Genomic DNA, 17,500 nt, shown 5'->3' with positions numbered 1-17,500 from the left:
TATAAATTATAATGTTCATTTTAATTAAATTACTTATCTCAATAATAATCAGTGTTATTAATATAATTAATTTAATATCCTGAGTCAATTTCCTAAATAATTACACACCCCAGTCCTTTAAATTAAATTCATAATTTGAAACAACTTTCAAAAAAGTTATCAGTGTTGCATGTTGTATATGGGCTGGCTGTTTACAAAATAATCGTCACCTCTTCTCAAACCTGCTGAAAATCCTGCTCATCTGAATTGACAAGGTTACATGGTTTGCGTAATGCTGCTTTCTTTTTTTCTTTTAGCTTTCGAAAACCAGAACATGCAAATAACAGCCCTCAGCTTGTTGTGTTGTTTACTACCAATACCAAACAGGGACACACTGAAAGTGCTTCTAGAATTTCTTGCTGAGGTTGCACAATGTTCAGAAGACACCCTTGATGAAAATGGTATTGAGGTAAGTGTGTCACATAGGATTTTAAATTAAAAGCTTAAAGGAAAGCCAGCATTAAACTAACACGAACCTTGTCAATCACAGTATTGATAATAATTTGAAACAGATTTCTGCTGAATAAAGTGGTTGGTACATGCAATTTACTATTAGGGATGATATTTATTCAAGTACAAGAAGGCAAGTTGTAGCATGTAGAAAATATTTCTTTTCCCTGGCCATCCACCCCTTTCCCAATTTGTTTTATTTGCTACAATTTGGCCTGTCAAAGTTAAGTCAGAATTTTTCATGTACAGTCACATACCGCTACATATTTTCTTCGCTCAAACTTCTAAACCTACTCGCAGCCATTTTTCTGCTCAACAAAAATAACACAATCTCGTCCCCCGCTTTTTTCGGTCAACGGTTCAATAATTTGCAGCGGGCTGCACTTTTGACGTCATTGATAGAATGTGACGAAGTTTCTTTCCAAATTTGGTGAACAGCAGCTGGTTATGGTGAATTATGCGTGTGGTTTTAACCAATCAGAAACGGGGAAATATTTTGAATGAATACTAATTGTTAAATATACAATGGTCATTACTCAACGTGCACAAAATACTCTTCAAAACCTGAAGTAAAATGCTTAAAAAAATTACTGAAGTTGTTCAGCATTAAGTAAGCTTATATTTCCGTAGTTCATAGAATATTGTCAGGGTGACAAGTTGAGATACAGATAGGTCTCCATATGAATAAAGTCTTCTTAATAATAATCAACCGTTAGAGAGATTCAGCGGGAAACCCCAGACTAAAATTGCGTTTTGCCACAATTATTGGAAGAAACCTGTTTGATAAATGTTCATCAAGTACTTCTCCCTAAAGGAGACACGAGTTCAATAAAAATGGAATTTTTAAGCAAGAGACTGCCGTTTTTCGCAAACGCGTTACTAAATCTCTGTATTTACCAGATAGACATGAACACGCTCTAAGACTATCACCCCTAGATATTTCCTTGCCAAGTCTAAATATTTTAAGAATTTACAACTGTTTTGCGTTTAGCAGTCTTATCACCCCTCAGCTTAATGTCTTTCCGACAACTGATCAATTTAGACAACCTGAATTGAGGAAAATAACTTACCAGATTGCAAACAAAGGGTCTTGTTCGACTTTTTCGTTCCTCTCAACCGCCATATTGGTGTCAACCGAGAATAGGCTGGGAACTATTTGTTTCCTGGCCATCGGTCATCACATGTTGCTTCCAAAAAGAAGACACTACATTTTTTAACAAAGGAGATAACAAGAGTGCATACGTAGCATTGCAAAAAGAAACGTCTAACTCACTGTGACTGCCGAACGCGCGCTTTAGCAAGTTACATCCGCACACCGGTTGCAAATCATTGGAAATGGCGGGAAAAGTGCCACCATACCACAATTGGTCAATTTTGCTGGCGATGATAGCAAAATTCATTCCAATAATATTAGAAATTCTAATGATTTTTTCTTATTTTCCCTATTAATTGCTGGTTTGTGTGCCTTAAACGCTAACTTATTCTCAACTCTTGTTTGGGCCACACACCTATTTGTATTTTTTGTCTAAAGTTACAGACTAGACGCTCGTGGTAGTAAGCCCCATGGTTTTAAAATGAGCTCCCATGCCAAGACTAAAATACACCTTACTCTGTTTCTTTTTGTGTTAGTCATACTTGCAAATATTTTCTGGCAAATGAACAAATTGAAAATGTTTTGCGTTTCTTTCAGGTTGCAGGTAACAAGATGAATTCCAAGAATCTAGCAATTATTATTGGTCCTAATATCTTGCATAAGGTGCAGTTTTTCATGATGGCTTTTATTTATCTTCCCAACGTTTATTCACCATTCCTGAGGCTGTTTTCATAACCATTGCAAACCATTTTTTTTTCTTTTTTTTTTAGGTAAAAGGACAGCATCATGATTTCCTGGTTGAAGATAAGGCTCGTGCCGATGAAAGAAAGGAAGTTATCGACGTCGTACAAGATATGATCGAACATCACAAAGAGCTATTTGAGGTAGTTAGAATGCCCGTTTTTATCCTAGAGACGCATTATTCGTCTGGGACGAACTTAGGCAAACATTTTTTCTGCGTCTGTTAAATTCGTCTAGCGATAAAGACGGGCCCAAGACTCATTATGCGTCTGGACGAAGTATCCAGTTTAGTGAGTCTTCGAAGACGCACTAAAGTGGATACTTCGTCGAGACGAATTATGCCATGTTATGCGTCTTGTGCCCGTCTTTATACCAGACCAATTTTACAACCGCAGAAAAAATGTTTGCAAAAGTTCGTCGTAGACGAATTATGCGTCTCATATAGGTCGTCCCGTCTTTACACTAGACGGATAACATGAGAGACGCATAATTCGTCTGGACGGATTATTCGTCTCTGGTATAAAAACGGCCAATGCTTGTAATTCCTTGTCATTTTCACTTCCAAGAGCCGCTTCCAGTGACATACAAAAGTCGTTTATACCGTTAGCCAGAGTTTAATTTATGAGCAGCGCTCTTATAGTGTAAAGGTGTATTTGAACCAGTAAGTTTTCTTTCCTTTTTTTTTCAGATTAAAAAGGAAAATAAAAAATTAATAATGATTTTCTTGACAAGTGTCCTTGTTCGGTTCTTTCAACACGGAAACTCGTGAATGGAATACTTACTGCGTAAATTAAGAATGATTTGTCAAAACATTTGATTCAGCAAATCCTTCAACAAGAGGGGCACGCTTGTCATTTTGCAACACATGTAAAGAATTCGAGCACTGGGTACTTGGGACATTAAAACAAATTCGATAGATTTCTGAAAGGAGAATGGGCTTAGGGTCTCATTGATACATCCGAAGTAATGGTACCCTGGCATTTCTCTATTTAGATTAAGGACGGTGCCTACTATTGTTATTGCACATACGTTCTGCGCATCTCCAGATACTCGGATTTCCTATCGCGGATGCTCACTAATACAGGGATATTTTTGCGGGGTTTAAAACTATGCGGAGAAAGTACACCTTAGTAAGTACTCTTGGTATCCAAAAAGACATAATTTGGGGTAACCATGCATTTTTGAGAGCTAATGAACGTTCAATTTGAGAAAGAATGCTCTTCACTGCTTTGTATTTTAAAACTCTTTACAAACATTATTCATGAATTATCTTTGAAAAATGCGTGGTTACCCCCAATTCTCTTTTCGGATTTCAATAACCCTTGTTAAGATCTACATTTCCTGCATAATCACACCCCGGGGCAAAAATATCTTTAATTAGTAGGCACCGTCCTTAACTGGATGATTCAAGTTGCCTTCTAAAGTCAACAAGGGTTAAATTACTATGAAAAAGGCGAAAAACTTCCCGTAGAATTCCGACTGATCAAATTAGATTGTCAAATTTAAATCTTTTCAGCTTACACGTGTAACTTTTTCTCTGATCTCTCAGATTTCAGCGGAAATGCACCATGAAGTACTTCTCCAGCTCCTCGACGGTGAACCGGAAATAGTCGATTATATCCTGAGAAGGAAACTCTTAAAAACCCATGGGACCAGGTAAACTCAAATCAATTCTTTGGGTAAACAAGATTAATTAAAGAATCAATTGTGTTCTATACACAATGATTATTCACAATGATTGTTTTTACTTATTTTGTCGGTTTAAAGTTCAACAAGCAAAGCATCAATCACGTACATGATCTATCGAAGAAAGGTTTCATTGTGCTTTTCCCATATTCTGGTCCTTTCCTATTTTTCTTTCGTTCTTATTTCCAGTGGCTGGATCAACCTCATTACAGGTGACAGAATGTAACTTAGGCATAAATTTTCTGACCTGTTCAACAGATCTCGAGACAAACAAAAAACAAACTTAACTTAAGCTCTTAACGATTTTAGTGTCGTCTTTCCGTTTCGTTTGACAAGAGCCGGCTGCTCTGTTTTTATTTTTTCAACATTCTTTTTTTATGTTTTTCTTCTTTTGCTAGCTCTGATATGGAAGACGACCTGTTCACATCGGAAACAGAGGACAAAAACCAAACGTCAATAAGAGGGCGCTTTCTATCAGCTAGTGCAGTGGATCGCCCGCGAGGTCCAAACGGGCCTTACGCGCGTGACGCGAACTGGCGTGGAAGACATCCAGGAGGCCATCACATGACACGCAGTAGTAGCGATAGAACTCATTTCGGCGTTGGATTTCCTATTCGTAGTTATTCATTAAATCAGGAAGAAGCGAGACACTACCGTGATCACTTACTTAACCGACAGATTTCTTCCCCAGACGATAGTTTATCACCGGGGACTCACAATTACTTTAGACAAAATAAGCGGAAAATGTCCCCCATGACCCCGGCGGTGTGCAGGTACGATGGATCGGAGGAGCCACCATCACCGGCGCTTTCTTCAAGATCTCATTCGGTTTCCTATTCTAGCTATTCCACACCGCCTTCTTCACCATCCGGATCCGGAGCTTATGTTTCTGCGGACTCAAACTCGTCGTCTCCTTTGCCAGGCCGCGCCTATGTCGAGGATGATACCCCAGCGATAACCGAATGGACATTTCAAACGGAGATTGATGTGGAGCTGACCCGCGAGGGTGACATGTATTCGCGCGATCAACAATACAACCAACCTACCTTCACGCTTTCAGACTGGCAACTCGAGAACTGGTTTCAGTGGGAATCACTAACACAACAAAACAGCAGTCAAAAAGACTTCCTTGAACAGGAAACGCTGGTATAAAGTCCCCCGTTCTAACTTGTACAAATTTCGTCAACGTATTTCCAAACCGGGCCTGCCTGTAGATCTGTGGTAACATGCAATACACGACAGGACAGGCTTCAGAGGCCAGAACTCATTAGTTTGTTTGTAGATTGCAAACAGATCCGTTCTGGATGGTCAAGGAAAGTACCCAGTGAAGGTGAAACTCTCGTGACCCGAAGGGTGGGGACAGAGAGGCACTGCGTTTTTTTCCGCTGTCTCTTAGCTCGATGTTAACTCCTCGTCCCTTAACGACCCAGGAAAAAATTCTCAAGTCACTGTTCCAGTGAGCTTCGGAAGTGTCACAATCCCAGTAAAACAAGTTCTGAATGGGTTATTTTCCGGCATTCCTTATTGAGCTCTGCCCCATAATTTAAAAGAGCTCTAAGTCCTGGACTTGAAATGTATGAAGATAAGGAAGACTCGTTAAAAGCTTTGTACGCTTAAGGAGGTCGAAGTTAATGACGATAAAAGCCTTAACGTTTATTTATGAAACACTTAAAAACCATTTAGGAGTTTTTCTTCTTTGCCAACCAGGCTGACTGAGATTAAAGAAGAATGATTTAAAATACTAATCTACACTGCGTGTAGCCATGACGAGAGTAAAACCGAGTTCGGTGACAATTCTTCCTGTTATTAATTAAAGATGTAAATATTCCTCGCACATTTTTTGCTACCACGGAGACTGTGTAATAGAAGATGTGAGGGAAATTAGTTCTTTTATTAGCTTGCCGCGCAGGCGCGCGCTTTTTAGGGAGTAGTTAGAGATTTTCGACGGCAACGTCGACGAAAATATCGAGCTTACCCAAGGCGACGGCGACGGCTCCGAGAGCGCCACAAAGCAATGGGCTTAATGAACAAAATTCTTTGGCGTCCTGACAACGACGTGAATTGGCCAAATTTGAGGCTGTGTAGAGGACGTGGGAACCTGACGAAACATTTATAATTTTCTTCCCAAACAACCACACCGTTCATACCAGTTTTATGCCTGCATTGTCAATACACACTCTCCATTCCAAACGACTTGGAGTTGTCACAAAATTAGTACAATAACGGGAAATAATATTTTTAGACGACGTTCACGTTGGCGTCGGCATCTTCCTTGCTTAAGCTCTCTAATGTCACCTCGTTCCTTGCTTAAGCTCTCTAATGTCACCTCAAAATGTAATTTATCACAACCTCTTTCAACATATAATATTATTATTTTATGGCGTTGTCGTTTCCGTAACCGTCCTTTGTTAAGCGCCCTATTTTCGCTTTGAGTCTGAAAGAGGAACTGCGTCGCGCTGTTTAATTCCTCTTTATCCTACGGTGCGTTGGATTGACCGTATTCCGAAAATGGGATACACGGAATAGAAGTTAGAAATCCTTCGTTTTTACGGAGATTCACATTAAAATTTTCAAATAGCTGCTAAAATGCTATTTTGAACATATCTTTATTATCCTTGTTGCTTCAAAACGCCAGTCATACCGTTTTAAATCGACATCACTCCACGTATTCTTATTCCGGAATAGGGTCAATCGAATGCTTCCTAGAAACTGAAAGAGAATAGCTGCTTGCAGTATGGTTTACTGCTATTGGCTAAACGTGAATTTATGTCAGTAGTATTTCACTGAAGGAACGTTTTGGAGTTGGTTGACAGATTGGTATACGTGTTAACCACTCGCCTCCCTAAAAAGTCATGAATCTTCTGCGTAAAGCTTATTGTAATAATCTGATAATAACAGCTTCTCACCCTCGGTCTAAAGAAGCCGAAAGGTACTATTATTTTTCGCACCAACAATTTGTTCAATGAGCATCCGAATATTGTACATAATTTTTTTGGTTAAAATGTTTTGCTGTTTGGAATAAAACGTTTGTGATATAAACCCGTACTATGATTAGGACAAAAAGAGAAAACTATTTTGTCATATCACATAGAAATATACTGCTTTCAAATATTCTTGTACAGTTGCAAATAAGAAAATATTTTATAATAAAAGCTTGAAATGGAAAAGACGAATCTATATAGTATTCTTTGCTGTCCGATCTACACAGATGACCTCTAGTTGCGTTATGTGCGGTTGTCTGTCGCGTGACGGTCCGTGTCACGCAACGTCTCGTAATGGTGAACCCTAAATGATGTTTATCTTGTGTTACCCTCTGAAACGAGCACTAACAATAAGCCGGCCATTGTCATCTAGACTATATTATCCTCTTAAATAGTGCACAGAGGAAATTTTCCAACATAATCCCTGTATATAAGTGTTTTTTCTCTCCTCGTATATATAAAGATGTTGAACGAAGCCTCTTGTCGAATAAACCTACGCAAAGACAAACGTGCTTTGAAATTACTCTATCTTGTCGTCAGTGACATTGAACAGATGCTGAAAGTGTGCTAGTCTCCTTCACAGCTGTCTTTCGAGATGTCACGCAACGCTCCCCCGTTCCTTTCGGGGCAGCGTTGCGTGACATCCTGAAAGACGGCTGCGAAGGAGACTAAAAATGTTGTTATAGAGATATACAAATGGCTGACTTCGACACTTCGGGTTGCGTCTCTCAGATGAGGATGATAATAATAATAATAATAATAATAATAATAACAATAATTGCCAACGAGTCAGGCCTTCTGAAGACAGAAGGCCTGGCGAGGCGGCAGCTTATAGAGCCGCGAGAAGATTTTTAGGCGGACGAAATCTCAGAAGCGCTTCAAATTTAATTGTAATGTAGACCAAAAGCTGTAATGTAGACCAAAGCGATCAAATATTGACCGTAGCGATAACCAATGAGAGTGCCGCACGAGTACGCCGCGTGATGTTTGCAGCCGCCAGATCACGCAAGCTTGGCTCGTTGGCACTTTAGCGACAGCTATAACTAGTAATAATAATAAATAATTGCCAACGAGTCAGGCCTTCTGAAGACAGAAGGCCTGGCGAGGCGGCAGCTTATAGAGCCGCGAGAAGATTTTTAGGCGGACGAAATCTCAGAAGCGCTTCAAATTTGAGTGTAATGTAGACCAAAGCGATGAAATGTTGACCGTAGCGATAACCAATGAGAGTGCCGCACGAGTACGCCGCGTGATGTTTGCAGCCGCCAGGCGCCAGATCACGCAAGCTTGGCTCGTTGGCACTTTAGCGACAGCTATAACAATACAGTCGAAGCTCTCTTAACGGACATTCTCGTAAGCGGACAGCTCTACTTACGGCCGTCTTGTTTGAGACACCATTTTAAATCCCATACAAAATCTGTATTTTTACATTCTCGTAAGCGGACATTCCATAAGCGGCCGCGGACACTTTCAGGGATTACGACTTAGAATTTTTCTTTGTTTTTAAGCTCCCGTAAGCGGAAACCCGAAAGAAAATCAACAACCTCTGTACAGTATCTTGTTTTTATCAATCAACCATTTTACATTGCCGTTCGTCACAGACGTAAAAACCGGCACATTATCCTGTTCCTTGACCACGCATCATATCACCCTAGCTCCCTGAAGGGTATGTTCTCAAATGTTCAAATCGAGTTCTTACCGAAAAACACCACCTCACGCACGCAGCCTCTGGACGCAGGAATAATAAAGACGTGGAAGATGTACTCGCTACTGCGACACGTTGCAAAATGAGTGAAATTGACGGCAAGAAGACGGCGAGCGAAATTGTGAGGTCTGTTAACCTTCTGATGGCAATAAGGTGGATGGTGAGCGCTTGGGAGGAGATACCATCAGAAGTAATCTCAAACTGCTTTAAGCATGTTGGAATGTATCCAGACCAGGAAACTGAAACGGGCGACGATCCATTCGCCGGAGAAGAGTTGCTCGAAATTGAGGAGCTCTTGTCTCGCATCTCTCCAGATCTAGACATATCTTTTGTCGATGTCGAGGTTGACGCACACGAACCTCCAGTTGACACAACACTGCCCAACTGGAGAGAGAAAATGCGTAATGACATCCTCGGTGCATCAGAGGAGACTGAAGCGAGTGACGAAGAGTCGATTGAAGAGGTTGAAGAATTAAACACGAAGGCGCGCTATATAAGGAAGTCTTCCCTGGGAAGATCGAGGCTCATTTGTCAGTCACCGTTGACGTGGGCGGCACTATAAAACGTGTGGTGCCTTAGGCTCTGTGATAATTTCTTCAATAAAAAAGCCCCTTATGGCAATGTGTCCGTAAAATGCCATAAAATGTTATCTGTCGTTCTTTTTTCAAATTCCCCAAATTCGCGCTAGAAATATCTTTTCGGGCTTCCGACTCTGTGTTGCTGTTTGTTGATCACCATCTTGGATAATTAATCAGTCGTGCTTGAATGAATTCGAACAAAAGCAGTGCTTGAAGCAACCCTTTTTATAATGCGTCTTCGTGTTTAAAGACGCCAGAAGTCAGTTCAGTGAAAGGTGCGCTCGAGCTTTCAAAAAAGTTGTTGGATTTCTCTGACTGGCAGGGAAACGAAAAACTGTCGCAAGCCATCACACGCGTAAAAGATGCCTTGACGGACTTGCAACTTAAATCTTTGAAGCAGTCTTCCATTTGCGGTTTCCTATCGTAACTACTCAGACTAATAGAAATTGAAGCCTGACTGAAAGACACACAGGTCGTAAACATTTTAAACTGGATCACTACTTTTTGTTGCAGTGAGGCTGTTAATGTTGGTTACAGTTATGATTTGTTATTTTTGAAAATCACTGAGGTGCATTCCTAGTACTGCAGTATACAGTACTGTATTACTGTTTAGTTGTCGTCATTATCGTAGGATTGTATAGGGCGCAATAAAACAAAAGTGTCATTTAATACCGCGGTATTTTTTTGTATACAAAATATTTATGGTTAGCTGGGCAAGCCCCCGTAAGCGGCCATCTATCCCCTACACCTCTAGTGGCCGCTTACGAGAACCATTCTCATAAGCGGGTAGCTCCAGTTACGGACATTTTTATCCCGTCCCGAGGGTGTCCGCTTACGAGAGCTTCGACTGTAATAATCACTCTATTGAAGTCTCAACCTTATTTAGCCGAGCACGAGACGAGTGCTCTACTTATTGGAAAGACTACCAATCAACTGAAATCAGAACAAATCAAATCAAATATTGGTTTCTTAGGAGAGGGGAAAACCGGAGTACCCGGGAAAAAAAGTCTGGCAGCAGAGTAGAGAACCAATGAACTCAGCCCACATATGGTGTCGAACCCGGTAATCGATCCCGAGCCACGTTGTTAGAATCGAAGGCGAGTGATCTCACCACTGCGCCAGCCCTGCTCTTGATTTGAATTCGTGAATGAATGAATGAATGAATGAATGAATGAAGCGGCCGATGATTAATTAAGACTCCAACAGGGATATTGGGATCTTGTAATTCGTTGAAGCTTGCAATACGTCCTTTAATATTGTTACTCTTTCTCTCACGGAAATGATCATTTTGTTTCTCTTGTAAAAGAAGAGTGTCAAGCGACCACATTTACCCCGAAACTAAATCTGTAAAGAATACGTTACTTCGTACACACAGAAAACGCACCCATATCCCTCAATTTTCATAATTTTAAGCACAAAAGCCTCATTCTACGTTTATCTTACATCCGCCATTTTGTTTTGGCGTTCACCGGAAGTTGCTTCATCTTTTTACTTCCTGCCTTATTCACGTGACCAAAAGTAATCAGACCTTAAATTTTAGCTTTGTGAGTCAGCCGGGCGTAGTGGCGCACGCCTGTAATCTAGCTACCTAGAGGCTGGGGTGTTTGAATGGCTTGAGATCGGGGTTCCTGGGGGCGGTTGTCCTATGTAGATCGGGTGTCCACGCTAAGTTCGGCGTCAATATGGGGAATATGGAGGAATCTGCGCTCTCCAGGTTGGTTAAAGAGGAGCGAATCGGCCCAGGGTGGAAACACAGCAGGCAAAAGCTCCCGCGTCAAACAGTAGTGGGATCGCACCTGTGAATAGGCGATCATTCACAGCCCGATCGAGACAGTCGAACATCACCCTGTTTTTTTTTTCCCTTCTTTTTTTGTTTGGTTTATTTGAATGGCTACTAACTAAGTTAAAAAGACTGGAATTTTTTTTTCCTTTTCCATGTTTTTCTTGAAAATTTTGTTTCTCTTGCAACAGAACTTTATCTTCGTATTATCCTCCCAATATCTTATCTACAACATTTATTTCATGTGATATAACTTGTTCTACATTTGTCTCCTGTTCAAGTCTACATTTAGAAATAACATTAAGGTTCTTTGAGGATCAAAAAGGACTAAACACCAGAAAACGAAAAAAATACAAAATATTTTCTATAACATCAAGAAAACTCTCCTTTGATTTACACTGGATGTCAATCCTTGTTGAAGTGAAAACTTCATTTTCTCTGTTTGACTGTAGCATTCGAAAGGTACCGCTTTTTTCATTAGCGATTTAACTCTGTAAATGATTCCCATTTTCGCGTCAATATGCACAATAAATAAGATTTGACAGTCTGGTTTCTATGTTCGTACTCTTGTCCAATTGCATTTGGTTTCGGTTTGGTTTCGGTTCTCATCTTTGGACCTTATCGAAAGCATGAAACTGCCGATGCGAATAATTCTACATTGGAATTGACAGCTGGGCGTAGTGGCGCACGCCTGTAATCCAGCTACCTGGAGGCTGGGGTGTTTGAATGGCTTGAGATCGGGATTCCTGGGGGCGGTTGTCCTATGTAGATCGGGTTTCCACGCTAAGTTCGGCGTCAATATGGGGAACATGGAGGAATCGGCGGTCTCCAGGTTGGTTAAAGAGGAGCGAATCGGCCAAGGGTGGAAACACAGCAGGCAAAAGCTTCCGCGTCAAACAGTAGTGGGATCGCACCTGTGAATAGGCGAGCGTTCACAGCCCGGTCGAGATAGTCAAACATCATCCTGTTTTTTTTTTTTTTTTTTTTCTTTCTTTTTTGTTTGGTTTATTTGACTGGATTTTTTTTCCTTTTCCACGTTTTCTTAAAAAATTTTTTGTTTTGCAACACGGAACTTTATCTTTGTATTATCCTCCCAATAACTTATCTACAACATTTATTTCATGTCATATATCTTGTTCTACATTTGTCTCCGGTTCAAGTCTACATTGTGAAATAACATTCATATTCTTTGAGGCTCTTCCAAAAAAGCATTCTAAAACATCGAGATAACTCACCATTAATTCACAATGGATGTCAATCTTTGTTGAAGTGGAACTTTGTTTTAGTTTGACCACGTAGCACTCGAGAGTTACCAAGTGGTGGTTCAACTCTTACTTTTTTCAGTAGCGATTTAACTCTGTAAAGATTCTCATTTTCGCTTGAATATGCACAGTTAATACAATAATCCACGTTTATTTTCGCATATATTCGCATTTTCGCTCAACCTCGTTCCCAGGACCTTTTCCCTTCCCTGGCTTGGGGGTGGGAACGAGGTTGATTTTCGCTTGGATTTTATCTACAAGAAATAACTAGAGGCTTCGGTTTTTAAGGTTCGCACTCTTATCGAATGGCATTATAGGAAAATTAACTCTATGGTGTCGTCTCCTATTTGCAAGGCTAACCTGAAATCATAATACAAAGTGAAATCCTCGTCTTTTACTTATTACATTTTTTTGTCTCTGTACAATCGTTCTATAAAATAGGTATCTCGACTTAGTAGCCTTCCCTACCAAAGGGGGAATGGTTACTAAGCCATTGACTGCAGCACGCGGTCAAGCAACATAACAGCAGAACTTTGTGATCATTCGAGTAATTGAGTCTCACTTTGGATGTCTTTTCGTGGCCGTGGCGGTGGCAGAGGCTGGGGTCGTGGTGGTGGCCGTGGTGGTGGCGGTCGTGGTGGAAGAGGTGGCGGTAGAGGTGGATTTCAACAGCGAGACTTCGGACCCCCTGAATCTGTTGTCGGTAAGTGAAGAATGCAACGTTAACGAATGCTGTAAAAGTCAAAACTTACATACACTTAAACGCGGGGCCAAGTTTAGGATATGAATTTTTTCTTCCTTCCTTAAGCTTTTAGGGAATTTTTCAACGAAACGAATAATGGCAACCAGAAGTCAGTAAGACTGGACCCCAGTATACAGGGGTCTTTCATTCCATTGATCTGAATATTAATTCTCCTTACTGACAGCCATAAATTACTTTTTATGTCAGTCATGGGAATTTGATGATGTATCTAGCCAAAAAAAAAACCCTGGTGATAAATTTACGCATTCCGTTCACAAGTCTGCTTAACAATGTATTGAGCTTGTGGGGAGAAAATTTATATCAATCACTCTTGGGTTAAAAATAATTCTTTGTTAGTCTTGTTGAACAGCAAGACCAAACATCTATGTACAGTTGGTAATCTAAGTGACTATCATACTTGGCAGAGATTTCCTTGATATCCCTCTTTGGCAAGAAATGAAGGAAACCTTTGCACAGATCTTTTATCAAGCGGTTTAAAACCTGCTATGACCTTAACCGCGGTCAAACGCAAGAGCATGCGCAATGCACGCGTACGGTTTCGCTGGCCGCGAAAATTTTCCGCGCAAATTTCATTGAAACCCTTGCAGAACAGTTGTTACGCGACAAAGATATTGAATGGCAGTAGTTCATTTGCTAACGAGAAGCGAAGTCCTGCAAACGGAAGGTTTTCGTTTTAACAGTCAATAGTTTGATAAATTTTCTTTATTCTCCGAGTTCAATAAATTTTTTTGACCTTCACTAAAAAAGTTCTTAGTGTTAAAACGATTGACATAAGAAAGCTTGTCACCACTGCGATTTGTTTACTGTCGTTGTCACTGAGCGCGGCCACCCGAAAAAGATGTATAAAGGAAGCGAGAACGCGGACAGGAAAAAAAGTGTTGAGAACAGCAGCTCAGGAGGGTCCATAAAGCGTTGTCGAGAGCTGAAGATACACCGGAGGGATCGTGGATTTGTCTAAGCCACAGAAATTTGATACTTGCCGAGGACAAACGCTGTTCTATGTTCCTGCAATTTCTCGCGCATTTTTTTTGTATTTTAATGATATTTATTGATTTCCAGTTTTACATACAATTTTACTACACACTACTCTCACTTACTACCCTACTACACTCACTTACACATACACATACACCTCTTCATCATCTTTTTTACATTGTAAACATTTTTTTTCCCACATATACGTACAGCAGTGGTACCATTGCACATTATTGTACCCTTGTATTTGCCCCATATTATATTGTGAGCTGACATTTTGTTATTAGATTTGGCTATAATTGTTTCAAGTTGGTAAATCATTTTAATTTTGAAATCTAACACTGCAATTGAAGGTAAAAAACTTTTTTGTCTACAATAATATAAGTACAGTTTGGCAACTAATATAACGTGGTTTACAAATAATTCATCGTCACACCTTACAATACCAAGCATCATACCTTTCTCGGAGAGCTGAGCGATTTAAATCCCTTGTTTATCAAACCATTTTATCACTTCTGCCCAATAATTTTTTGAATAATGACAAGATGTAATAAGGTGCTCGAGGGATTCGTCCATATCTCCACAAAAAAAAACATGCTGGAGTTGATGCAAGTTCAACTTTGAACAAAAAAGCATTTGTTACCAGACATCTGTTGAGCAATTTGTACTGAAATTCACGCGATTTTGTATCCAAGGTAGCGCGAAAAGGCAAGCTGTAAATCTCCTTCCATTCTAAGACATCATCAACAAATTTAGTCTTAAATTTCAGCTGAGCAGTTGGTGGAGTGATAGTTCTATTTCGAAGTTCCTTATAGACAATTTTGGAAGCCGCTGTTTTGATTAGAATAGTTTGCTCGTTTAAGTTAAGTTTGATCTCATCATGTATATTAAAAGGCTCATCCTCTATGTAGGAAATTGTTTTTTAACCTTCACGCCTTTCAAGTGTTATAGCATCAGTTTAATAAAAAAGTCTATATGCATCAAGTGGATAAATGTTTAGCTCAGTCAGCGTGTGATTTTTTTTAACAATAAGTTCATTATTGTCGGAGATTAGATCTCCATTCCCTTCTCTGCCAGTGTTTTGAAATAGACAGAGTTGCCTCCAATACAATTTCTCGTGCATGCTCAGACGTTTGACCGCCGTGTGGCTATGACCACTTTGAATTTTAACACCTGCCCAATGGTGGAAGTGCAGGACTGGAAATTAACTAAAAAATCTAATCACAACTTTGCGACAGGAAAGGAAAATTTAGTTGCAGTTTCACAAATTTTACTCACAAAATCGTCGCGCTGCATTGTGTTGTTAGCGGCTTGGCAAAACAAATATGAGCCCCCAATACTTGTGTGTAAAGAAACCGCTGAAAATGGCGAATGTTTGAAGGAATGGAATTTTGTGCACTCAACGTGACAGCTAAATTATGCTACAATTATGCTATCTTCAGAGTGGAAGAAAATTCACTGCAAGAACAAAATAATTTTGTTAATTTATTCTAGCAAAAGTAGCAATTTTAGTCTCAATTTTGAGCCGTGAAGTGTGGAAGTGACGTTGCACTGACATCACAACATGCATGCATGACAGAACGTAGAGGAGTTCTGTGAAGGGGTTTCCCTTCCTTCTTGCTAGAGAGTTAACCTCATCCAAGCAGTGTGCTAGGTGACTGATTCCAAATTGATTTTAAATAATTTTCTTGTGGCGTTTAGAAAATAGGTTGATTCACAGCATTCTTGGAGAGCAGCTCTTTTTTATGACAATTTTAAACATGAAGAGGCACTATAAAAGGGGTCACTTCACACTCTGCTCTTGTTCGAAATCATTCAAGCATGACTGATTAATTATCCAAGATGGTGATCAACAAACAGCAACAAAGAGACAGAAGCCATAAAAGATATTTCTAGCGAGAGAAAACTAAGGGACTGGGATTAAACCAAAGTCTCTGTGAGACACCTCATTGATGAAATGTAGAGCATTAGGATACATTCTACTATTACTTTAAAGACTTTAATTTTAATAACTCAACGGAAACCTCAGAACTACATGTACCCCTAAAAATAATGAAATAAGATCTAAGGGTAGAATCGAACCTGCGACACACGCACGCTCGTACATTGTACACCAATTCGGCTGCCCGGATGATACCAGAAATTTAACAGGACATTGATCGAGTGATCCAGAGAGCACCCAAAGCCCCCTAACGATACTTCATTGAGACTTTGTCATCAATGAGCTAAAAGAGAATGACAGATAAATGGACACATTGCCACAAGGGGCTTTTTTATCACACAAAATTGTCACAGAGCTCAGTTGCATCCATGGCTGATTGATAGATCATTTGCATGTGTCTAAAGCACCATGCCTTTTATAGTGTGTCTTCATGTTTAAAATCAGGTGTATAATGCTTGGGGGATAGTTTTGCGTATTATTTTATCTATTTATTACATTACACAATTTGTTCTTATTAATTGCATTAGCTGATGAATTATCTGGGAATAAATAAAGATTATCTGTCTATCTATCTATCTACATTGTACTTTATATTCACATGATGAGAGTTAAGTGTATAGACTGTGTAGAATTGCTGTATCACCAAGTCACTGCCTCTCTTTTCCTGCTAGCAGAGGGTGCTTTTCTTTTGTATTAAAAGAAGGTACAATGAAGCCTAAGATTGTGTTTGGACAGAACCAGGGCAAGACCATAGCTCATTGTCTGGATCATCCTATGACTGACCCAAAGGTGGTATTTTCAGTCGAAGTGACTGAAGAAAAATGTGGAAAATTAAGGGTTAAGGAACTGTGGTTAAGGAACTGTGGTCATTTTGCTTATGAGTTGTTTCACTAATTTGTTGTTCACCAAAGGCCAAAGACCTTAGAGGTTTCCCAAACAAGTTTGATCATTTGCTAAGTAATACTGGTGCATTGTTTCAGCCAAGAGCATCAGCTAATTCATCGAGAGAAAGCTGTGTCTTTTTGTCTATCCTTTGTTTTTCTTTCTTTTGTTTTCACAGAACTGGGCATGGTTCTCAAAACATGCGAGGGAGACTTGGTTTGCAAATGCACCAATGAGAAGATCCCATACTTCAATGCCCCAGTTTACTTAGAGAACAAGTCACAGATTGGCAAAGTAGATGACATCTTTGGTCCGATGACAGAGTTTGTATCCTTGCAAATTCTTAGTTTAATTTGCCCTGTACATTGCATTGTTTCCACAAAACCCAAATATTTCTAAGGGTTTTCTTTTTACAAAAATCTTATTCATATGAAAGAACAAATTTAGTAAGCAAAAAAAGCAAGAAACCAACTAACAAGTGAACAAAATATAAAATTGGAGAAAAAAATTTCACAAGTTTTAATGTGGTGACTACGGATATGACGACGACAACAACGGCGGCGGTAGCGGCGGCGGCGGCGGCGGCGGCGGCGGCGGCGATGACGACGACAACAACAACGACTGTG

At 39.9% G+C, this 17,500-nt stretch overlaps 2 protein-coding genes across 6 annotated transcripts in view; both read left to right on the top strand.

The window, feature by feature from the left end:
- The window catches only part of LOC138016935 (rho GTPase-activating protein 6-like), a 21,837-nt gene extending 16,034 nt beyond the window's left edge, over window positions 1-5,803 (top strand). For all 5 annotated transcript variants that reach the window (XM_068864112.1, XM_068864111.1, XM_068864110.1 and 2 more), the window contains 5 exons: window positions 297-448; window positions 2,180-2,245; window positions 2,353-2,466; window positions 3,873-3,979; window positions 4,408-5,803. In XM_068864112.1, the coding sequence (XP_068720213.1) occupies window positions 297-448; window positions 2,180-2,245; window positions 2,353-2,466; window positions 3,873-3,979; window positions 4,408-5,161 (1,193 nt within the window). In that variant the 3' untranslated portion in view covers window positions 5,162-5,803. The remainder of the gene's footprint in view (window positions 1-296; window positions 449-2,179; window positions 2,246-2,352; window positions 2,467-3,872; window positions 3,980-4,407) is intronic.
- Window positions 5,804-12,786: 6,983 nt separating this feature from the next.
- The window catches only part of LOC138015804 (H/ACA ribonucleoprotein complex subunit 1-like), an 18,055-nt gene continuing 13,341 nt past the window's right edge, over window positions 12,787-17,500 (top strand). Inside the window, exons 1-2 of the mRNA XM_068862915.1 lie at window positions 12,787-13,015; window positions 17,053-17,201. Of these exons, the coding sequence (XP_068719016.1) occupies window positions 12,880-13,015; window positions 17,053-17,201 (285 nt within the window). The 5' untranslated portion in view covers window positions 12,787-12,879. The remainder of the gene's footprint in view (window positions 13,016-17,052; window positions 17,202-17,500) is intronic.

The sequence above is a fragment of the Montipora capricornis genome, chromosome 9, assembly GCF_036669925.1.
Source record: "Montipora capricornis isolate CH-2021 chromosome 9, ASM3666992v2, whole genome shotgun sequence".
Lineage (NCBI taxonomy): Eukaryota > Metazoa > Cnidaria > Anthozoa > Scleractinia > Acroporidae > Montipora > Montipora capricornis.
Note: the sequence above shows the minus strand (reverse complement) of the source record. Positions and strands in the feature narration are given on the sequence as shown.